Source organism: Aulostomus chinensis, chromosome 11 (assembly GCF_037954235.1).
Source record: "Aulostomus chinensis isolate RoL2024-O1b breed Wild chromosome 11, RoL_Achi_v1.0, whole genome shotgun sequence".
In the NCBI taxonomy this organism is placed as follows: domain Eukaryota; kingdom Metazoa; phylum Chordata; class Actinopteri; order Syngnathiformes; family Aulostomidae; genus Aulostomus; species Aulostomus chinensis.
This window is the reverse complement of record NC_141330.1, coordinates 11,770,390-11,793,656: the sequence shown is the minus strand read 5'-3', so window position 1 is coordinate 11,793,656 and position 23,267 is coordinate 11,770,390. Positions and strand designations below refer to the sequence as shown.

Genomic DNA, 23,267 nt, shown 5'->3' with positions numbered 1-23,267 from the left:
TCTCACAAAGTCAGCTATGATTGTCAGAAGAGGTCGTTATTCTAGTCATCATCGTTCTTGTGTTGTTGGCCGATCTTCTCAGAAAAGTAGTTCTGACTTTACTGCTGATTCGGACATTATTTCATGGAATTTCAAATTATTTTGAAACAAATATGATGCACAACTTAAATTCCAGTAATGAAGGCAATGACTTTTTAGGACAAAAGTGTATTTGATGACCGCAGACAGAGCTATGCTAACACTTCCCATCCACTACCACTCATTGCGCTAAGCTAAGTAGCAGTGTCTGTTTGCAGATTGCAGCTCCCTAATTCTCTCACTGAAGAGAGAATGTTATCCGTCATCCTCTGCTACTACTTGCATTTACCTGCAAAGCTGGCGTTTACCTTTGAAGACAAATATGAAAATAAAACCCATTATCAGTCAAACCCCATAAATGAGAAGGAGGAGGCTTCACATGGCATGTTTTGAACAGATTCTTGGCAAACACATGATGGGTCAGATTAACCTATCCTGTGACCAGACAGGAGGAATTGATCAGGATCAAACGGTGACAGGAGCTCCCAGACGGAAACCACTCAACTCTTTGAATGAGCAGGACTTTCTTCAGCGCAACCTGGGAGGTAAGAATGGGGGTAAATTGATCCCTCCCTCAGACTGTTGCTGCAGTATTTCAAACTAATTGGAGATGGGATGAAGTGAAGTGGTGCCAACATTTTAAGTGGGAGGATGTGAAGGCAGGTCAAGGACGGTGAATTTCAGTTCTGGGACGATGTGGAACTAATCGAAACTGACTAACCACCTGATGGATTATTTTGTTGACTTTGACTCCAAGATTTTTTTGTATTTCTATTTTCTTTTTTGACATTTGGGGACAATATGTGGTCTACAGTCCAAACAACCATGACTTCAGGCTGCAGAATATTTTCAGCCATCCACGTTTGTGTGTCCTGTTGGTTATGATTACGGAAGATAAATGCGGGTGTCCGCTGTAAAGTGTAAAAGAAGGTTGTAATTTATTCTATTAAGAACATTTTGGTGCCCAAAGTGATTCAAGTCAAGAATGTTGAGGCTGAGGATGAGATGCCAGCTGAGCCACTGAAGCATCTGTTGCACTGAAATGGAGAAATACATTTGGAAGAGGAGCAGTGTGAAGCCAAAGCAACTTTTTTACAGTCAGCGTGAAACTTTTTGCAGATTTTTTCAACCGTAAAACACAGCAGGTGAGCAGTACAACCGTGACCCTGACCTGTGCTGTCCTGTTGATTCAATTCACCTTTCAAATGTTTGAAACAACAATCTCAACTTTAACCCCAGAAATATTACAATTGGAACTGAATGTTGGAATCAAATTTTCATCAGAGCATTTCGTATTTGTTGTTGAAATCAAAAACAACAACAACAACAACAAAAACATTTCAGCCTGAATTGGAGAACTAATGTATGTGAAATATTTGAGACAACATGGTTGGTGGTCGCTCATCATCAAACTGTATTTCCTTCTATTTGGCCAAAGAAAATAAGTAAAAGTCCCACCAGTGTGTGTGTGTGTGTGTGTGTGTGTGTGTGTGTGTGTGTGTGTGTGTGTGTGTGTGTGTGTGTGTGTGTGTGTGTGTGTGTGTGTGTGTGTGTGTGTGTGTGTGTGTCCACATCTGGCCCATTTGCAACAAGTTGAATTCGCCCACTGTGGTCAGTTGTTTACGGGCCACGTCTGACTTTAACTGCTGCAACTACTAGAGACCACAACCACGAGTGTTCCAGATCTGGCTGACATGTGTATGATAACAGGAAACAACCATTTAGTGAAAAAGCAGACGGAGCACAGACGTGATGTTTTCTGTAATGGATGTTCCGAGGCAGGTTTCTACTGCAAAGTGAATTTCAGAAGATACTGTGACTGAACGGCGACCAGGTTTTATCTAAAAAATATAAAACTGAATAGAATGCCTTTGAAATTGTCCAGAAAAAGAAGTCCTCATGATTTGCGGTTGATGAAAGTCACGGTGCTGGCGTGGGAGCGCCATCGAGGAGGATTCAATGGGTCAATAAGAAAGGCACACTTAGAGTAAAATAATTCAAGCATGATACAGAGGAGCAAACTCAATCAGTCTTTTATTTGATGAAATAAGTTGCTAATGCTGTAGTTTTTTTTACCCTCAGTATCAATCAATCAATCAATCAATCAATCAATCAATATTTGTATTGCTCTTTTCATACAAACACAATGTAAAACACTGTAACACAAAGCAGTTCATGTGATAAAACAAAACAATACTAACCCATGGCACCCCAGGCTTCTCCCCCAGGACTAAATTAAAAGACAGTAAAAACAGGAAATGAGGAAATGCTACATACAATGAAGAAACACAGAGACTCAAAAAAATAACAGGCTAAAAGAATAACAAAGTAATATTAAATGGGAGATGTATTTGATCTGTTACAAAAACACTGAGTAGTAAAAGGAATTTTTAAAAAACAAAACACAAAACAAAACCCTAAATGGTAAAGGATGGGAAAGCACAAATAATGAATAATACATTGCAATACTGAAGAGATTAAGAGTAGAAATAAAATACATCAAAAGGAAAACAATCTCGAGATGAAATTCTAAATTGTAAATACACCCGGGCTAAATGTAGAATTTAACAAATAAATAAAACCAGTTAATAATCAGGTTTTGTTTTAATCAACTCTCCACTTTCTCGTCAGGCTGTTTCAGAGTCAGTTTGATGGCGTTCCATCCGCATGCGAATCCTCCTGTAACTGGATGGATGTCAGTTTAGAAAACACTTGCTGGGGATCACTAAGAATAACTGGGCTCACCGTGGGACTGGCCCCGGACCCGGCTGATTCCCACGACCCGATCCTCCACACACACGCACGCACGCGAGCGCGCGCGAATACAAACACACACACACACACACACGGACACACGCTGCAAAGACGCACCAGGCAGCAGCAGCAACAGCAGCGAGGAGGCAGAGCAGCTTTGCACCACTTTTTGAGAGACTGTTACTTCCTCTGAAAGCTTCATTCCAGGCTATGAAGCTCCCGCAGTTCCGCTGCACCGACTCACACATGAAGCCGAGGATGGTAGACGTTTCAATCTGAGCGGGATTTAACGACAAAGTCTGGATTTTGCACGCGAATTAAAAGTGGCGGAGGAGAAGCAGCGTGAAAACACGGGAGGAGTCGCGTTCAATCCTGGTTCGGATGATGAAGAACCAGCTTCTCTCTGCTTCGGATTTACGTCCAAAACAAGGTAAGTGACCAACACGCTCGCTGCATGAAAACGACCGGACGCTGAACTGCAGTGAGCGGCACGAGTCAGCAACAGGGCTGTCGAGCAACATGACATAAAGACTCGTTAGTTACAAAAAAGAAGATTTGATTCCAGTTTTCGTCCTTGGGTTGTCCGCAATTTTCATCCGCTTGAGAGGAAATTCAATTAGGAGTTGTGTTGGAGCAAATGTGGCAGTGCTATTAACGACTGCAGTGGGATGACATGGTTGAGTCATGAATTGAATGATATGGGGTTCAGTAACAGTTGAGTCCAGGTTCAGAGGGTTAAGTGTTGCTCCGCGGAGACTCGCATCTCATTAACTCCACCACATCTTATTAAAGCAGCTATTTCCTGTTGTGTTCCCTCCAGTTCTCCCCCCCCACTGATGCTGCTGCTGCTCCTCCTCTATCTGTCCAGGTTGAATCCAGAGGATGACAGCGGCCAGTCCCGCCTGCAGCCCCGCCTCCTCCCACTCGTCACCTGTTTGTCTCCCAGTATGCCAACGACACCTGAGTAAAGGTGGAGAGCTCAGAACCAATCTGCACCTACGTTCAGGCCCAGGGGTGTGGCTCCTCCTGGGTGTGGTGGTGGTGCTGGTGGGGATGAGTGTGGCAATCGCTGATTATGTGTCAGCAGCCCCGAAGCCTGTGGGCAGCGCCCATGTTAAGAGGATGAAGCTGGCTGGACCTGTAGTCATGGGAGTTGGGCTTTTTATCTTCATCTGTGCGGCCACGCTGCTCTATGAGAACCGGGATCGAGAACTCCTCAGGTCTGAGAACCTCGATGACCTTGAGAACCTGAAGGGAGGACTCAGCTGGGAGGACTCACAAGAGCAGCCCAGCTTCAGCTGTCAGGAGCAGTGGGAGTGCAGGGATGGAGAGCAGGGATCCTGGGCCACCGCGGCCCATACTCTCCCCCTCTCCAACCAGGACTGGAGCCCTCCACCTCCTACACCTCACAGGAACACACACAATATCAGCCAGGGGCCATCACCACTGTCTCCTCTAGATGCAGGAAGGAGAGAGGAGGGGGACAGAAATCTGGAGGGAGCGGAGGAGGAGGAGGAGGAGGGGGGGAGATCAACCCTGCTGGCCCGAGTCGTGCATCATCAGGAGCCAACTTCTCACTCCTCCTCCCCCTGTCCCTCCATCTCTCACTCCTCTGTGTATTCGGACTCCTGCAACTCCAGTGAGGTTAATTTGAACATATGGACGGGCTCTCCTCTCCCGCCTGACCGCTGAGCCCCTCGCTGCTCCACCACATGTGATGAGATACAGTATAAAAACTATGCATTCCTCAATAAACCCGTGAAATGTTTATTGTGTCTGTGAATATTTGAGAGCCTCCACGGTGGTGCAGCGGTTCTGACTCACTCTGAGCGGTTCTACATCACCCACGTTTGAGAGATGGGAGCTGTGCTGTTTGATGTCAACTCGCCATCTTGTTGTCTTTGAACTCACACATGCCCAAATCCTTAAAGTCACTGCTTGTTTGACCATATTTGGACTTGAGGCAGGATTGCTCAAAGTTATTTGAGTGCCATAAGTGGGGGATGGCAGCTCTCTCTCTCTCTCTCTCTCTCTTTTAAACACACACATACACACAAGTCTTTTCCGTAGCATCTAGTTAATTAAGAGGATGTGCCCGAATAGGTCTTTATCTAATCTCACACACACTCTCATCTACGCCATCGGAGGAAATTGCATCGGTATAAACAAGATACGTCCACACTCCTCTCACTCGACACCTACAGCCAGGCTATAAATACCAGCTGCTGCTCTGCACACACACACACACACACACACACACTACTGTATTTTTAAATAAAATTCACAATGTCAGCTCCTCAGTTTTTCTTTCCTCCAGCGTGGTTAAGCGAGATGTTAAAGATTTTCAGTCACAGGCTGGAAAGAGTGATGGAATTAGAAAAAAAAGCAAAATCTGATGAGGCTGCTATTCCGAACACAGCTCTACTGAGAAAAGTAGTCCCGTGAGCCGAATAACTCCCCCACCGTCCTGACCTTTCATCGTTTCATCATCTGATTACTTTATCCAAATACTCCAGCTACTCTTCACTTCTAAGGAAAAGGAGGATAGAGAAAATAGCAAAACAATGCAAATCAGGTGAGCGAGTATGTTTGAGGGGTAACAGGGTTGGATTTTAATTATCACCAGTGTTTTCTCCTCCAACCTCTAATTACACAGAGGATCAGTCTGCAGGTTTTTATAGGTGCTTTAGGACTGCGGAGTATTTCCTTGTTGTTCGGGCCCACGCTGGGATCCTGCTATCCAGATGACGCCCAAGACCCAAGTAAAAAATTACAGCACCCATCTATGTCTTATACAGTGGAGCGATGCAGTTTTCAGATGTTTGTTTCAGCAGCAGAGAAGGAAGTTGGGGAGATGATGACCACATCTTGTAACAAACTGCCAGCCTCATTCGCACGTAGCGCTCAGAAAAGCCGCTCACTCTTACACATACACGAGTCACTGGCAGTAGGAAGATGATCTGGTGTGTTTAAAAATGCTGCATTATTCACTTTGCCTCCACACTCATCCTCTTTTTATCCACTAGTCCGAAGCCCAGAGATGTTTACTTTCACTCTCACATGAACCAAAAATGGAAACACATTCTCAAAAAATAGAAGTTGACACCCACTTATTCAAATGATGTAGATTTGTTTTCTTGACCAGATATTAAAGGGACAGAACAACTTCGTGGGAAATACACTTATTTGCCATCCTCTCCATACCCACAGAACAAGGCAGAGACCCTTCCCTCCTTTGCATACCTAAGAGGGGCTATGACCCACGGAGATGAGCTGTAAGCTTAGCGTAATGAATGGAACTTAATGGGCAGGTTAGCATAACCCCACATTGCTTGATCAGCTTCCAAATCCTCTCGTATTACGGTTCAAATAAAGTTCAGTATTTTGTTTTGTGCATAAGTAATCCTCCTCATCCCTTCTTACAAAGACGGGGAATGTCATACTTTTTGCCTGAAGTTACATTTTGTTTTTTGAGAGGTGTGAATCACTGCGCCTGGTCAGGAAAGTAGTCCCCTCCGTGTGCTTAATACTTAAACAAAAACATCTTGTTATCATTTAACTGTGTCATACCAAATTTTTATGCACATCCAAATTACTTTAATGCAAATAAAGACAATTTTTAGACAAAGTTCTATTTTTCATGATTTTTGACAGTACGCTAACATTTCCCATCCACTGCCATTTATTACGCCAAGCTAACTAGCTGTTCTCTGGATGCCAGATGAGTGCATTTCCTAAAAAGTTATTGTATCCCTTCAAAAGTGTTCAATACTATACATGGCGTTTGGTTTTGTTGGAGGTAATCCTGATGACACAACACTGACTGGAGGGAATTTTAGAACCTTTATACACATGCACACACCACAGCAGTGAGACCGTTCCTCACTTACCTCTCTGTATGAGTGTCCGACAGCGTTACATAATCTAGCACCACAGGTTCTTATGCTGCATTGTGTGTACAAATGAGACAAATCCCCACCTCTGTGTGTGTGTGTGTGTGTGTGTGTGTATTGATACATATCTGAGCAGACGGACAGGGAAATGTAAGCTGCTTAACCCTGCGCTGACTCAGGATGCATGCAATTTCTCTGTTCTTTAAGAGAGAGAGGAGTGATGATCCACATTTGTGGGTATAAAATATATGAGAGACTCAGGGTCCTCCAGCCTAAGGATGCAAACATGAGGGTTTTTCAGCTCATAGCAGACAATTAAATTCAAAGATATCTGGTTCTGTCGCCATCCTTGGAAAAACAGATGTAAAATTCATACGACAAGCTAAAACCAAATTTTATTCCCTAACATTTAAACATAAAAAAACATTAAATCCCTCTTGTTTTCAGACGCTCCCAGATCTGACAGTCCAGGTAATATTTGTAATTTACATCTAGTGTCTGAACATCCCTTGTTCGATGATGAGATGCTGTGATTGGCGCAGTGTAAACAGCAGGTGAACGACTGACTAATCCAATTTCAGCTGCTCCTGGGCCTCCTCAGCAGTCCTCATGGTGCAGTCCACAGAATAGCATCCAGCTGAAGAAAATGAAAGGACTGATAATCTGTCTTTTTGCTGTCATGATGCTCATATCTGCTCAAGGTAAGATAACATAATACCTAGATTTATTAAAGGATTCCTTTTCTTAACGTTATTCAAGATTCAAATCTGTCCCAGGGAACTGAAATCTTTCTTTGAAAGGGTTCAATGGTGCACATCTAAGGCACAAAATACATCCTTAATTCCAAAAAATGTTAAAAGTGCAATTATTAGATCATTCAGGACAACAATCGCAGAGGATTTAAAAAGACAAATAAGATATCTAACACCATAATGTGGTAATAAGGGCCCAAGAGTCCTACATTTAATTGAATTTCTAGTTAATAGTTAGTGAGCAACATATTCTTCCAGGCTTCACAACATCTGAAATTTATTAATGAGTCGTACAGTGGGATTCTGTATTTAATAATAATTCCATCCCGAGTAGGGAAAATATCAAGGATCTATTCGTTTTTAAATCAGGTCCATGCTTAAGCAGAGTTACACTGGCTGTTTGAAGTACATGAGGGTCTGCTGAGGATTTGACTGATGGTAATGAAACTGGGCAAACACACAATTTACTATAATGTAAGAGTTGTTTTTTAGCCAAATTTGTATTGATTTGCACTTCAGGACAGAAACACTCATCGCACAGAGCAATAATAACCTCGAACATCCTTATACTTCCTCCCTCACCACCTTCATCCAATACTATCTAAAAAAAGAAAGTGGCTTGTGAGGAGGGAGTCTAAGTCAACAAAGCGACAAAAACTAAACATTTATGAAGAGTTTTAATATGGAATATAATGTATAATATAGTTGTTAAAAGCAATAATGTTTAAACTAGCTCACATTTGTCATTTTGCTTGATACGTTTTTGTTTGTTTGTTTGTTTGACTCAAAATAGCTGCGGTGGCTTTGTCTTCTTAGATGACGTTGGTCCAGCTACCCTTGTTGATGTTATTGGGGTAAATGATAACAGCTCCTAAAATGTTTATTAAGTTCATGATGATGGGATTTGTTGGAGAGCTGTCTGATTAGAATATTAGTTTGTTAGATTGATAAACTGGCAGTTGAGTGCTTATCAAGGGGAATTTCTAGTTTTTATGTTTTTGGGTCAAAACGGTTGTTAAGGACCAATGTTTTCTTCTTTGTATTATTGAGCAAGAGCGCTGTGACCGGTAACTGGGACGGCGACACTGTTATGTTGTCAAGCTCATTGACTTGTTTTGCTGATGTACGGCAACAAGATTAAAAATTAAGGAACACTACGAGTTAAAATTACTGGACAATGCGTCTGTCTCCGCCACACAATAAGCCCTCCTCATTGTCTGCAGGTTCACCTGAGCTTGCACTAGCTAACGAGATGACAGGGGATAAGGATTGGGGGCTCAAGGAGATTTCCTTTCCCTCCAACAACCATTTAGCAACTAAGAGCGATTGAAGAATGAACTCTAAACTTCAGTGAGGTCAAAAGCTACCCGGATACTGACATGCTGTCCTGAAAACAAATCAATGTTAAAATGAGCTTGAAATGAAAGATGAGCAATTGTATTATTCGAAGGCAGCAAGCATCCATGTGGGAGGAGTAACTAAGGGTTTGTCCAACTCTCTCTCACACACACACACACACACACACACACACACACACACACACACACACACACACACACACACACACACACACACACACACACACACAAAATTGCTGCCAACTCATTCTATCAATTCCAGAATTTGTCTGGTTATTAAAAACATGACGCTGCCTTAAGACACTGAGCCCTCGCTGAATAACACAAGCCATCCACTCAAAGAAACAAATTCCAGGCTGCTGGAGAATAAACAATATCTTTCAGAGATGCTCAAATGCTCAGCACAAAGTGGCTCATCGTAAATTTGGCTTGTCCCTAAACAACACATCAAATATTCATCTTCACTCAATAATAAACAAGCACTAAATGTGAGCATTGGACTTGTTAGTCAGACTTGTAGGCTGTTTAGAACTGGATGTACATGATTAATTGGTCTCATCAGGCTTTCTCATCTAAAACTGTTTTCTTTGATGGTCTTCAGGTGAGGAAGAGGAGCAACTGGAGCAGTTCATGGATGCAGCAGAATTTGAGGAGGAGGACAGGCTGGGGTGTTTCCGCTGTGACCTGGGCTTCTGGGACGCCTGCTACACTACCGAGACCAACTGCACCCATGGAGAGCGCTGCTACACAGGCCGCGGGAGGGCAGGTATGATGCATACGTCTGTTTTTACTTCGTAAAAGGATCTTAATTCAATTTGCCCTTAACTTATGTCATTCTCAATAACCTCTCTCCCTAGCTGATGTTCTGGACGTTAAGACTTTGGGTTGTGTGAAAGCAGAGGAATGTAATGTGGAGACAACAGTGCAGCTCTTCGCTAACAAAACCATCTACGTCATGACCAAACACTGCTGTGACACGCCATTCTGCAACTCGGCACACAAACTCCCTGTCAACACACTTCCCTATCTCGCAGCGGCCATCCTGATTACTCGGCTGCTCACTGACACCTCGACAAGATCCCAGTAACAAACCTGCATTTATTGACTGTCAAAATAAATAGACAAAGACTGCAGTGAATGATGCAGAAAGGACTGAAGAGGAAACATCACTTTTACAGGGTTTTGTGTACAGTCTGTTGCACTAACTGATTGAAAACAATTAGATCAACTGGATTCCTTTAAATTAGACTTCAAGCCTTTTATATAACTAATGAGGAAATCTGTTTTGTAAATGCCACAAACAAAACATGAGAAAAGTTTTCTCAGGGCAAAAGTTTAAACTTTTTTTTGACAAACACAAAATGTTGTGCAGTATTTTTTACAGAATTCTTTTGGAGTGTTTGAACATGCATCAATCTACATTCTTCCCTCACTGCTCATGTGCAGAGGAACGTCTCTGCTGCGGTTCAACAGCTGCCCAGCAGAGGGCAGAAGCTCCTCTTTCATGAAGCGCTGTAAGTCCAGATCTTTGTCTTCCAGGTCCAGACTCAAGAACCTCTCCACCACAGATCTACACCTGTCAGGCATACGCACGTTCACGCCTGAATATGCAACACACACTCCTCTCTGCTGAAGGTTGATCTGTGCTGCAACAAACCTGTTAGCCTGCTCATCCGTTGATGCCTTGTCAATGCGTTTGACGGGTCTTCCTGTCCTGTAAAGCTCAGACACCTGAACAAAAACACACCCGCAGTCAGCGCTACATGAGTGTGTTCATATGTCTGTGTACGTGTGTTTATTTTACCTCCACTCCTCTGTGTACAAGGCTGGTTGGCAGGCCCGCCAGTGTAGCGATGTTGGCAGCGTAGCTAGACTGGCAGATTCCTTCCTTCAGTTGGTACAGGAACACCAACTCATCCCCGTCCACTGCTGTCTCTAGAGTCTGACACACACTGATTAATACACAACCACATACACACAACTTGCAAAGATACTTCCAATGATGTAATACAAAATGGAATCTTATAAGTTAATTTAATTTTAGACCAATTTGCTGTCCACAAAACTCTGTAGCCTATTATTTTATTAGTTATGAAACATCATCTTGCATCCAAAAGCTGCATTTTAACATTGCATAAGAGCCATTCAGAGAGTTTCTCTGTACCAGCAGAGAGAGTTGGTCAGAGGTGGGGAGCAGATCCAGCTGCAGCAAACTGTGGAAGTTTGTAGCCAGCAGGATGTGAGGAACATCTACCGGAGCTTTTCGGAGCCAGTGAGCGGTGGATGCGGCCAGCAGGGACAACCCATCCACCTGAAGAGGAAAATGGCTGTTAGTATAGTGCCAACTTAATTCAAGTTAAGCTCTTTACATAAAGCCTTGAAAAGCATGACGTTGAGGTACTGCCACTAATTATCTTATGTTGGCAGGTTTAGACAACAGTATCCTTCCATCCATTTTCTACTGTTTATCCCATTAAGGGTCATGGGGGGACTGGAGTCTATCCCAGCAGCCTTCGGGCGAGAAGCGGGGTTCACCCTGGACGGGTCGCCAGTCCATCACAGGACCAACTCATAGAGACAGACAACCATTCACACTCACAGCCACACCTACGGTCAATTTAGAGTATCAATCAGCCTCGTCCCCTCTTGATGTCTTTGGACTGTGGGAGGAAGCTGGAGTACCAGAGAGAACCCACACAGGAACAGGGAGAACATGCAGACTCACACAGAAAGATCCTGTGATGGAGCTGGGACTCAAACCTGGAGCCTTCTTGCTGTGAGGTGACAGTGCTGACCACTGCACCACTGTGCCACCCGTTTAGACAACAGTATGTTACAAATATACTTAATCATTAGCCACCGTAATCTGTGTGATCCTCTTGATGCGGATGTCATTATATCATCCTCAGTGACTTTCAACTGTCTTTTCCCATCTTAATCAAGGACAGAAGAACTGTAAGAGTGAGCAAATACAGTAAAATCTGGTTGGACCTTGTTGTCCCCCTGGTACATATACTGTAAGCTCTTAATTCATCTAAACATTCATCAGAAAATACACTCCAGTTAACGGAAAACAAAACATGTACTTTATGAATGCAGGTTGTGCAAGTCTTAAGATGCCATCATTCATTTACTTTTGCTGTTAGCTTCTTTATTTACAAGTGTAAATGCTGCGTCTATTTTCTTGCTGATGGCAATTACTGAGCTAAACTGAAGGTCTGTTCATGCTGAAAATATCTAACATTGGCTGAGGTTGATAGCAGACACTTCCTATTAATAACCGTGCATCCTTGTGATGTATTTAATTCATAAAAACTTCTCCTTACTGTGTTGGTTCCCTTTCCAAATTCATCAATGAGAATTAATGAGTTGCCGGTGCTGCTGTTGAATGTCTGGGCCATCTGCAAGAAAGACAACAATTACTTTGTTGTTCCATTGTGTGTGTGTGTGTGTGTGTGTGTGTGTGTGTGTGTGTGTGTGTGTGTGATGGTTGCAGGCAGTAGTTGCCTTGCAAAAATGTCTTGACAGATTAAGAGTGGGAGAGGAGCTGGAGGACAGGAGTGTTTGAATTAATTATTTCGATACACACACACACACACACAGCTTGTGTGTAACAGAGTGCGAGCTCTGTACCTGGTTGAGGTCTATCATGAAAGTGCTGAGGCCCACAGATACAGACTCCCTGCTCTGCATGCAGGTAAAGATTCTGTCCACCAGACCGATCTCTGCCTCCTTTGCTGGCACGTCTGAGCCAATCAGAGCCATGAACACAATCAGACCCACCTGGTGAAGACGTTCAAGTCGGGTTTAGAAAACCAAGCACTCAGTGTGGACTCAACAAAATAAGAGAGACGGGAAAAAAACATCAGTGGGGTTGAAACATCAATAATGAGCCAGCATCAGATAGATGGGAAAATAGGGACCAAGATTTACAAACAGTATCTCTCGAGACAGTTATCATCATCGTCACTGAGACCATCAGCCTGTGACGAGCAGGTAGAGGTCTTAAGTCTGTCCTGCCTGTTTGAGGTAAATGCTCTTTCCAGATGAGTTGGGTCCCGTGATGATCTTGACTCTTCCCTGCGACTCACAGCTCTCGAATGAATTGGCCACAAACACAGGAGAGCAGAGTTCTAGCAGAGGGTGTCTGGGGGAAAGTGTCAACAAGCTTAACTCTGGTACATTTAAAACGGACAGGGTTCTTCATTATGTGTGTAATCACCCACCTGGCCTGCATTACAGATATCCTTCTGTGACGGGCTAGCTTGGGGGAGGTGTAGCCGTACTCCTGGGAAGCGCTGCTCAAAGCCATCAGACAGTCCAGTTCAGCAGCAAGATCCAGAACCTTTAAAAGTCACAGAATAAACGCATTCAGTAGGAGAATTAACAATTAATCAGTAAAAGTTTCGCTAATTTATGGATGTTTTCTTTTTCTTTTAAGCCAAAATTTTCAAATGCTTGCTAGTTTCAAAGTCTTAACTATCTGGAAATATAATATCTGGACTGTTGGCTGAAGAAAAGAGGCGATCAGAAAACTGTGATGAGTATTTTCAAAATAAATTTGGATTCATTAATGAATCTTTTGGGGGAAATAATAGTGAGTTGCAGTCCTACAATAAAAAAAAGCAAGGTGGACCTCAAGAGTCGACAAAGAACATAGAATTCAACAGGAACTAAGGTGGAAGCTGGAGGTTTTTGTGTGTGTGTTTTAGTAAAAATACGAGCATTTGGCTCTAGAGAAGAAGTGGAAAGCATTGCAGGGGGGCTTTGAGAATTACATTAGGATGTTTTGATTCTTTCATTCCATGAAACCCCATCGAAATCACTGTGGGGGTCTCAAAAGGAGATGGTTTGGACACTTTACCTTGGGACACTGCAATTGAGTAGATCTCAGTTTTTATTTTACATCCACTTGAAAGAGAAGTTATAATTTGCCAAATAAATAAGAAGAAATTCTAATCACAGGGACATTAATACATCATCTGACATAACTTCTCACTCTGTACTAACAAAAATGACCAATCTTCAACTATAAACAGAGTTGTAGAGTATTTCTCTCTCATGAGACAAATATCCCAGTACTTGAAAAGTACTTGGAACAGGGTCAGGAACTGTTTCATCATCAAAGTGAACAACACAACTCAAACATAACACTGATAGCTCATCAAAACAAAATCCACCCACACACATTGGCAGTATTACTAGCAATCATATTATGAGTGTGGGAGTTGTGTTTGAAAGGAGTGCATAGTAATACACATCGACCTTGTACAGGGAGGCGCTTCTCTCCAGGATTGCGTTTTGCAACTGAGTCATGACTGTTGTCTCCATGTCTGAGGGACAAGGACAAGTACACGATCAGGAATCAAATACTCAGGAGCACAGCCATCAAGTTAATATTTTCTATGAGAGAGAGAAAAAGACCTCTGATGTCACAGTGCAAGTCTCCCAGGAGGTCGTCCAGCTCCTTAGTTCTCTGGCTGCGGTAGTGCAAACGATCCTCAGATAGAAACTAGTCCCCCCCCCGCCATACACACAAATGACAGCAGCATGTATTTTTGTAGAAGAAACAATCAATCATTAGAAACATGATAAAGATTATACACAAACCATGAAATCCAGTCCCTCTATCTCAAAATCCTCTTTCTCCAGCATACTAGGCAGCCGAGGGACTGACAGCAGGAATCCGATCTGTACGGATTCAGACAGGGATGTTCGCGCTCCATAAAGATACAACGTATTTTATTTCATGAGCCAATACAGTATATGTGGACACAAACTGGGTGATAGAAAAAATAAAAAATAGTCAATATTAGTGTGAATATAAAACTGGCCAGAGGGATGTAGATGACACAGCAGGACGGGATGCTGGGGTCCAGCTGTTCCAGTTCTCGTCTGGCAACATCTGTCAGGAAGTCAGACAATCCATTCATTCTCCTTTTCTCTGATGGATGGAGAGAGAGAGAGAGAGAGAGAGAGAGAGAGAGAGAGAGGGGGAGAGAGACAAACACACACACAAACAGAGAGAGAGAGAGGTTAACAGTTAAGATTTCAAGGGCCATATTAACAGGCCCATAATATAAACATCTTTAATTCAAACAGTTTTTGATTTATACCCAGTATGGTGGCACTTACTCTCATCAATTGCAGGATCTACATTTGGTTTGATGGTGAAACGACTCTCAGCTATGCTGGCTTCAAAGTCCACCTATGTGTCCCCAGACAGAGACGGCTACAACTCATCAACTGTCTGATAAACAAATGAGCATCGCAGCTAAAAGAAGATTTCTGTACGAATGTGAGTGCCTCACAATACGGCTGATGAGTGAGGCGATGTGTTGGAGGTCATCAGAGAACCTCTCACTGATGTCACGAAAGAGCTGGATGGACTGAGGAAGGTGACGTATCGTGTCCCTGATGCACACCGCACTGCACACTGTCTGTTACACACACACCAAAACACAAGGCTCTCTGTGCATACTTGATAAAGCTTGTCATATAGATGAACTGTTCATGCTCATGACGTCGGTCCAACCTTGTAGAGATTCTGCCAGTCCGTCACTTTGGTGTTGGAGAGAGACATCCTGTGTAGAAGAGTCTGACACACACAAACCGATGACATGATGTTCAGCTCGTTGCAGAATGGTCACACGTGTAACAAAGATGACATCATAGCGGTTTTTACTGGGATGTTTCGGATGTTACGTAGCGAGGCCTGCAGGGTGGTCAGGGAGCCTGAGTTGTGGGGTGACGTGAAGAAACGGATCACTTCCTGTCTTCTGTGTAACGCAGCAAGATTGACTGTTGGGCGCAGGAACCACTGGCTGAGACAGAGGAGGGCGTCATTAAGGGTGCATCTACAATGGTTTTAGTACAGTAGATTATATGAATGTATATTTCCACAGCAGCTAGAGCTTTGAATCAAAATTTATGGGTTTACAATACCAAGACCAGACAGTTGAAAAAATTGTCCTACAAGATGCATATAAGCAATGGTGTGCACACAATACATTTATCTTGTTGCCATAGATACGAACAGCGGTGTGCACACCATACCTCTTTCTTGTTGCCATAGACACAAGCAGTGGTATGCACACCATACTTTTTCTTGTTGCAAAAAACAAAACAAAATTAAAAAAACAATATTATTGACTTAATTTTGCCAAATAACATATTACTGTTGTAACACATCACATCATGTAGAGCACTTGTGATTTCAGCTTAGCTATAAACTTGTCCTGCTTATGATTAATAATCATAATTCAAGTACTGTGTGTGTGACGATCCCACAAAATAGGCAGCAAAGACATCTGTTGATCCATATTTGTACACTGTTGATCAGGTTAAATCAACATTATATTCTCTTCTGTCAAGGTAAAAAAACACGGTTTGTTTTTTTGTCTGTGTGACTGAACTTCAACAGGAGCTGTTCTCACTGTAGCAGTTTGGAGCCAAACTTGCAGCGGCAGCGGTTCAGTATCCCTGCAACACACAGTGATGACAAGTGTAAACAGCAAAGGTGGCAGATTCTGAAATGCAGCAATGCGAGCAGTAGCATACCATAAAGACTGAATCCTTCTTTTTCACCGGAATGCAGCTTGTATACTGAGGGGTGACGTTCTGATTTGAGGATCTGCAGCGTGCTGCAACAAATACAATATCCATGTGGGACTCTCATGCACCACCTGTAGCTTGCCACTGATTTTCAGCTTTCATTACTTACCAAGCCTGATTTGAAAATCAAGCTTCCTACTATTTCATACATTATCTGAATACAAGACTTTTTTAAAAAGGAAAATAATTGCATTCAAAATGGGACAAAAACTAACTAAAAACTAAACTGTACTCTACATACAGTTACAAAGCTAATTATTGTATAACACAACACCGTGTCCGATGAAATAAAACAAAACAAGACAACAAGTGAAATGATCAAATATCGTAGGATTCATATGTCATCTTATACAAGTCTATCTATGTTTAAGTAATCCTTTATTAGCTCCACTACAAACTTCCAGGTGTTACAGCAGTAAAAGAAGCAAAAACCGATGACCAGAAGATAATAAATAGGTAAACATGCAGTATATTGTACAGAACTGTCCAAAACCATGTAACATCTGAAGATGAAATAATATAAAAAAGAGAAAAAGCAGACACGGGAGAATCTAAAAACAACAAAAGACATCCACATCATATTCATTTATTTTGTATATTGGCCAAAGATCCCACTATAGGCTTACCTGTACGTGTCTCGATCAATGCACACCACACCCTCACTATAACGGATAGAAGCACAATGTACAATTTAGAGGTAACATTTTTCATTCATAAAAAACACATTCATATATTTTGTTTGCTGCTACAAAGAGTAGAAAAATAGAGGATAGAGAAAAATGTCCATCTGTAAATGTTACACTATGAGAACACAATGCTGCCAACGTGTTAAAGTAAAACCTCTAAAACTACTGAAAGTACAGAGCAGTAAAATGTCACTCATTCTTTCAGGGTCCTCATTATAGAAAATGTGTCATCACAGTCCTGTGTGCGTGTGTATGTGTCTTACAGTGTGTAGGCATGGAAGTGCAGGATAGGAACTCCAACACTGCTGTCCTCCAGCTCCACTCCCACTCTCCTCCTGTCCAGACATTTTAGCAGAGCGCCCACTGCCCTCATCTACCCGGCGCACATACAAACCCAAGTGAACACACACACAAAAACACCATGATTGACACCTCATGACCACCCATTGCAGAATGATGGACTGATGCAATTTGGCTCACCATCAGGGGTGAGTCAAAGGAGATACAGGAGGAGAGGTAGGACATTTTGTCTCTCTCTGATATGGAGGCAGGAAGGAAAGGCAGATGGGCCGAAAGCAGTCTCTGTTTACCAAGCGCCAGACCTGTGACATTCAAAAGTTACCCATTCATTGTGGTAAATCGTCATCAAAGCAAGTTCAAAAAGTTATTTGAATGTTATTAGCATCTCTTTACCAAAGTCAACATATGGATAAGTCACCACCTCCGGTTTGTAGTCTTGGTTTGAACCTGGGATACAAACCCCGACAGATTGAAAGGTCGTGTGAAAGAGAAAGTAGTATTTTCACTCAGTGAGTAGTATTTTGCTCAGTAAAAGCCTCACACATCGGCATATAACAAGGAAGAAAAGAAGTCTTAACCCATATCACATTTGCTGGTCGCTGTATCAAGCATGACATCATAGCCTTCCCTTGACCCAGAAACCACTCGTCTCTTGTCGCATCAAAAACAAAAACAACTACTCCAATACATCTTCTGTTCCCTCCTGAAAACAATGTTTTTCCCAGGGCTCACCCAGTCGTTGCAGGAAGCAGGTCATGCTGCGCTCTTGCTTTGCACTGGTGATAATTACATGGGGACTAATCTCTTGAATAACTGTATGAAAGAGACGAGAAGTACAGGGCATGTGCATATGCAGCATAGCAGGACATGAGCATCAGTTTATAGACTAACTACAGCATGGTTTTTAAGCTAAATTCATTCAACCTGATCTGATGAGTCAAACATCAGCTACACACAGGTGTATTGTTTACCTCTGGCCAGCAGGCGGAGTTCGTAGTCGTCAGGTGTGTCAACCATGAAGTGCAAAGTTGAGTCTTTACTGTCATAGAAACACAAGCCCACCTGTCCGTGCTGGGCCAAAACACTCAATAAAATCTTGGAGTTAAAAAAAAAATGGACATGAATGTGCATCATGATGGCTGCCACATGAGACGGTGGTCATCATATTTGAGCTGGATTTCAAACCTCAGGTGAGTCCTCCTCATCATCGTCACCGTTCAGTCCAGTGGGACCAAAGTTCAGCCCGGCTCCTCTTCTCCAATCTTCCAATTCAGCCATTTAGACTTACTTCTGAATGAGGGCAGCCAAATTTAACTTAAAAATACATATTTACATATAAAAAAATGTAGAATGCTGAACGTAACCAGCACACTTTTACCCAAAGGCTAATGTGTTTGCCAAGACTGAAGCGTATTCAAGCTAGCTGCTACTTTGCGACCTAGCGCTCACTTTTAGCAACTAAAACACAAACTTTATTCGTCCAGAATTCAACTAAGTTAGCCACCGAGAAGCGTGTATCGTTGGAAAACAACTCATTTAAGTGAAAGGAGAGCGGTACGCCATTTTAATCATGACTGTTTTTAGTTATTTAGTTATACAGTGAGAGTGTTGCGCCAGAGTTAGCAAGCAGCTAATTCACATATGAGGTCCTTACTCATGAAGACGGTTTCAGGTTGGTCGGCTTTACCCGGGAGTTCAGCGTCCTCTTCCACTTGGTTTCACCCCAACGCGGCAGTCGGAGGGCGGATAATCAACCTCAGTCACAACACTCGCTCCTGCCACACACACGACCAGTTTAGGAACAATCAATCAGTGACTATTCAAATGACACAAAATATCGTCATTTTTGAATATTTCATTTCGCATTTCAAATTTATATTATGGCTTTAAACGAAAATTCGTCTCTTTTTTTTTTTTTTTAAACAGCTTGCATGTCATGTGACTCAGCAACTCCAAATCAATGCCAGATATTTTGCTTTGGACGGATTGCTTCTATTTTAGTGCCTCCTCTATTTTATTTAGCTAAAAAAACAATCCAGTACAGTAATATCTGGTATTGATTTGGAGTAAACAAATAACATGGAGGCTATTGAAGAAAAGATTAATTTTCCTTTGAAATATTTATATAAAACAGAGCAATCAGAGCTATCATATGAAATTGTAAAAAAAAAATAAAATCTGTCTCTATTTGTCCGATTTAGTTATAATATCTGGTACTGATTAGGAGCCTCTTGAGTCCCATCAAGGGCTAACCCTTAGGCCAATGACAGCTAACAGTTACTTTTGGAACAAACTACTTTTTATTTAATATTTGACATATGATTTACATTTTGGCTGCACGGTAGTGCTGTGGTCAGCTCTGTGGCCTCACAGCAAGAAGGCTCCGGGTTCGAGTCCCGGCTCGGGCGCGGGATCTTTCTGTGTGGAGTCTCCATGTTTCACCCCGTGCCTGCATGGGTTCTCTGTGGGTACTCCAGCTTCCTCCCACCGTCCAAAGACATGCAATTGGGGACTAGGCTGATTGAATACTCTAAATTGACCATAGGTATGAATGGTTGTCTGTCTCTATGTGTTGGCCCTGCGATTGGACTGGCGACCTGTCCAGGGTGAACCCCGCCTCTCGCCCGTAGATGCTGGGATAGGCTCCAGCCCCCCCGCGACCCTTACTAGTAAGGAATAAGCGGAAGACGACGATTGATGGATTTACATTTTGTCTAATGTTCACTATCTTCACTTTTTAGAGCAATATTGCTGCTTAGTAAATATTTTGCATCACTGGCTGACAGACTGATAATTTCACACCTTCTTCAGTCTGGTTATAAGGGGAAAAAAACATTATTACTATCGTTGAAATTAAAAATAAAGTGTGTCCCAGTGTTGGCTAAGCAAGATTCCGCAAATATGTGCCATCTTTGCTGCTAATATAACAGATGTTCATTTAAAAGTCTCAGCGGAGTGAATTACTTAATCGAGATTTGTATAAACAGGAAAAAATTTAGGCGGCATTGGGTTATTATTACACCTCAGTAAAGTCTGCCTTTTTTAAATTACACGTTATTATCCTTGTGATTCTTCTTCAGTAATTTTTATCAGTATCAGTTTAAAGATTAAGATTAAAATCCTCTCTGCAGGCTCAGTACAAAGATTAAGTTCAGGCTGACCCGTGCGTGTGTGACGCTTCAGAATGTTTTCCTCATTTTATGCTCATTGTGAAAGTTCGCTGTTGCATCTGTGGTTTCTTTTCTAAAGTGCAAACAAAGGAACCATTTACAGAATATCAATATATTTTATATGAAACTGCAATACAACCACAGTAATAGCAGCAACAGCAAAAGGCCATACAAATGATTTATTTAAAACACAAAGAACGAAACATTCTCATTTAACTTCAGGAAAAAAACCAACAACAAAAATCATCAAATTTCAAAACATCGTCTGTGAGTTTTATGTGATATAGTAATAAATAGACAAAACCGTACATACTTTTAACAGTGCATGATTTCATATCTACAGCATTTTTCATACATAATAAATATATGTTCTCGGTTGTATTCAGTGAAGGTTTCCTATTGTGTTGGTGTCCATGCGTGCAGTCAAAGCTGGTGAGTAGCTGGGATGCAGGTAACGGCGGAGAGAAGGTGGAAGAGGCAGTTTGTCAGTTTTATTCTGCCTCTGTTGTCCTAAATTCTTACTGATGCACAGTCCACTTAAAGCCATCAGAGCAGGGGGATCACCTGATGAGAGACAAAACAACTCTATTAGTTCAGGAGTAGTTGATAATAATGACCCTGTCTTGCTGATTTAACTGCAGCAGTTTTGTGTTAAACTGGGGCACTCACGTGTGGCACCATTCAGGTAGCGCAGTCGTATGCAGGCGCCTCCCCTCACACTGCTCACTGCAGGGAACAGCTCCACCCCACGAGGGAGGCCATGGAAAGCAACACCAAGGGATTGTCCATCAAGCACAAATCCAAGAGTCCCTGCATCGGCATCCAGGACAAGCAGGATGTGTTCGGGAATGGGGAGAGGCGTCTCTGTACCTAACAGTGACCCAAAATCCTCTGCAGGCTCAGTGCAACAGCTCCCTCTCTTTCCAGGGTACAGTCCCAGACTCTGTCCATCATGCCAAAGCTGATTGGATTTGAGTTCCCATCCCCAGGACTGTGAGTCTCCCCCAACCAGCACATTGTACCCAGAGGCCTGAAGAGGGCAACTTTCCCTGGAGATACCAACGACAGCATGACTTCCTCTGTGACCGGGGTTCCACACCACCTCCCACACATGAAGCCCACTCCCTATCCCCTTCTCTGCCCTCACCCCATCGCTACTCCTCTCCACAGGGAAGCGCATCACTTCCTCTTTGCAGGCAGAGAGCAGAAAGTGAGGAGAGCTATGGACTGAGCTCCATTGTGAACGAGAGTCTCCTGGAGGTACTGGAGAGGAGTTCAAAATCAGCTGGAGGCGAGAGGAGGTCGGGACAGCCAGGGAACTGAATGCTGAGGAGGAAGGAGGAGGGCTGGCAGCATCCCTGCTATACAGCCACACTGACAGTGACAGACCCATTAGTTCCAAGACCAGAGAAAAACTGTGGGGACCTCAATTCTAGTTCACACAGAGGAAAAATACACAGTCAGTATCTCATTGAGGAAGAATAATCATTCTACTCAAATTCACTTACATTTTAAAATACTTTTTAATCCTTTTTTTATTTTTGGAATGATGTGTGGTGTAAAAAATGGTATAAAAATACACGCACCCACAAATATTGTCATATCACAAATGGCAACATCACTAAGTAATCACAGTACCTCCAAATTGTGCAGCATTAACAGCTGCTAAGTATTCAGTGGATGGAAGTAGCACCAAGTAAGCTAAAGTGGATTTGAAAGTAGATTGTGTAAGTAGAAAAAGTAGAAGACAGTTCACTTTAATCTTTCTTTTTGATCTGTGTTTAATTTGATGTGTTTTCTTTAGCTGTATTTTTTTTTTTTTACCTTTGTTTTGTAGGCGGGGTTAAGGGTAGGTAACTATCATGTCTACCAAGGGACCTACTGCTTTTAATTAGCATAAAAATACAAAGTATATCAACACCTCCAATACATATTCAAGTCAAGTGCTTTATTACTAAGTTACTGCTAAAACATGTCACATTTAAACGCCACAGACTTCTGCACCTGTTGAAGCAGCTCATTAGTCTTAACAAATCATCAAATAGTAAATGCAATCTTACCAGTTGAACTGACGAGCCCTTGCCTCCGTCGATCGTCTCTGTGCACCATCTCTCATTCCCCCGTTTATAACCGTCTTATCTAGCTGCTCGTGCGTATACAGGCTGGTCAGTAACGTAACCAGTTGGCCTCTCCGGTGGTGTTGTCACGGCGGTGCGACGACCTCCGAGACGGAACAGCACAGTCCATCACCTCACCCCGACGCTACACAGAGCCGTGGTGGCAAGGACGGCAGGTCCCTGACGTGTTTCTACCCCGATGGACGCTAACGGACGTATCACCTGACAAATGCTAACGCTGGGTTACGGTATATTGGTGTCATTAAATCACGAGCTGTCGACAATTTTCATTCATTTTTCTGGCTAATTCGTTTTTTTTTAACGCGTTCTGTAATGGATGTAAATATAAATGGCGAAACACAAGAAGAGGATTAAACTCGGGCTTTTAATTAGTAAGAAGAGAAAAATAAAATAAAACCCAAAGCGGGTCATTATTCAGGACAACGCATGCGCGTTTGAAAGAGCACTTGATAAATTAAGTCCCTCAGTGTTGGCTTGCAGACAGTGTTGTCATAAATCGGCCTTAATATAATCACAATATTAAT

The 23,267-nt window shown here is 42.5% G+C and overlaps 4 protein-coding genes across 9 annotated transcripts; 2 read left to right on the top strand and 2 right to left on the bottom strand.

The window, feature by feature from the left end:
* The first annotated feature begins 636 nt into the window (after positions 1-636).
* LOC147253361 (uncharacterized) lies at positions 637-4,797 on the top strand. 2 transcript variants are annotated; one of them, XM_086218509.1, is made up of 3 exons: positions 637-1,223; positions 3,029-3,262; positions 3,701-4,790. In XM_086218509.1, exon 3 carries the CDS (start codon positions 3,715-3,717, stop codon positions 4,522-4,524), a length of 810 nt encoding a protein of 269 aa, XP_086074635.1. In that variant the 5' UTR covers positions 637-1,223; positions 3,029-3,262; positions 3,701-3,714; the 3' UTR covers positions 4,525-4,790. The 2 variants fall into 2 exon arrangements, with proteins under 2 accessions (XP_086074635.1, XP_086074636.1); XM_086218510.1 differs by lacking the exon at positions 637-1,223 and having other exon boundaries at positions 1,912-3,262; positions 3,653-4,797.
* Positions 4,798-6,968: 2,171 nt separating this feature from the next.
* Positions 6,969-11,968, top strand: LOC147253360 (protein Bouncer-like). The gene is made up of 4 exons (XM_086218511.1): positions 6,969-7,196; positions 7,307-7,426; positions 9,437-9,601; positions 9,693-11,968. Exons 2-4 carry the CDS (start codon positions 7,372-7,374, stop codon positions 9,920-9,922), a joined length of 450 nt encoding a protein of 149 aa, XP_086074637.1. The 5' UTR covers positions 6,969-7,196; positions 7,307-7,371; the 3' UTR covers positions 9,923-11,968.
* Positions 9,912-19,342, bottom strand: msh5 (mutS homolog 5). 5 transcript variants are annotated; one of them, XM_086218508.1, is made up of 26 exons: positions 19,090-19,342; positions 18,621-18,725; positions 18,407-18,530; positions 18,168-18,248; positions 17,829-17,882; positions 17,616-17,737; positions 17,399-17,508; positions 17,076-17,111; positions 16,396-16,478; positions 16,272-16,317; positions 15,521-15,659; positions 15,371-15,433; positions 15,147-15,275; positions 14,971-15,043; positions 14,670-14,779; positions 14,446-14,526; positions 14,260-14,347; positions 14,101-14,168; positions 13,062-13,180; positions 12,856-12,982; positions 12,469-12,618; positions 12,162-12,236; positions 11,000-11,146; positions 10,640-10,777; positions 10,493-10,566; positions 9,914-10,411 (listed from the first exon to the last, which is right to left on the bottom strand). In XM_086218508.1, exons 2-26 carry the CDS (start codon positions 18,711-18,713, stop codon positions 10,252-10,254), a joined length of 2,490 nt encoding a protein of 829 aa, XP_086074634.1. In that variant the 5' UTR covers positions 18,714-18,725; positions 19,090-19,342; the 3' UTR covers positions 9,914-10,251. The 5 variants fall into 5 exon arrangements, with proteins under 5 accessions (XP_086074633.1, XP_086074631.1, XP_086074632.1 ...); XM_086218507.1 differs by having other exon boundaries at positions 9,912-10,566; positions 18,407-18,506; XM_086218505.1 differs by having other exon boundaries at positions 9,912-10,566; positions 18,621-18,722.
* A 1,432-nt stretch (positions 19,343-20,774) lies between these two features.
* On the bottom strand, positions 20,775-23,231 carry LOC147253358 (SPRY domain-containing SOCS box protein 4). The gene is made up of 3 exons (XM_086218500.1): positions 22,666-23,231; positions 21,275-22,037; positions 20,775-21,169 (listed from the first exon to the last, which is right to left on the bottom strand). Exons 2-3 carry the CDS (start codon positions 21,996-21,998, stop codon positions 20,988-20,990), a joined length of 906 nt encoding a protein of 301 aa, XP_086074626.1. The 5' UTR covers positions 21,999-22,037; positions 22,666-23,231; the 3' UTR covers positions 20,775-20,987.
* Positions 23,232-23,267: the final 36 nt, after the last annotated feature.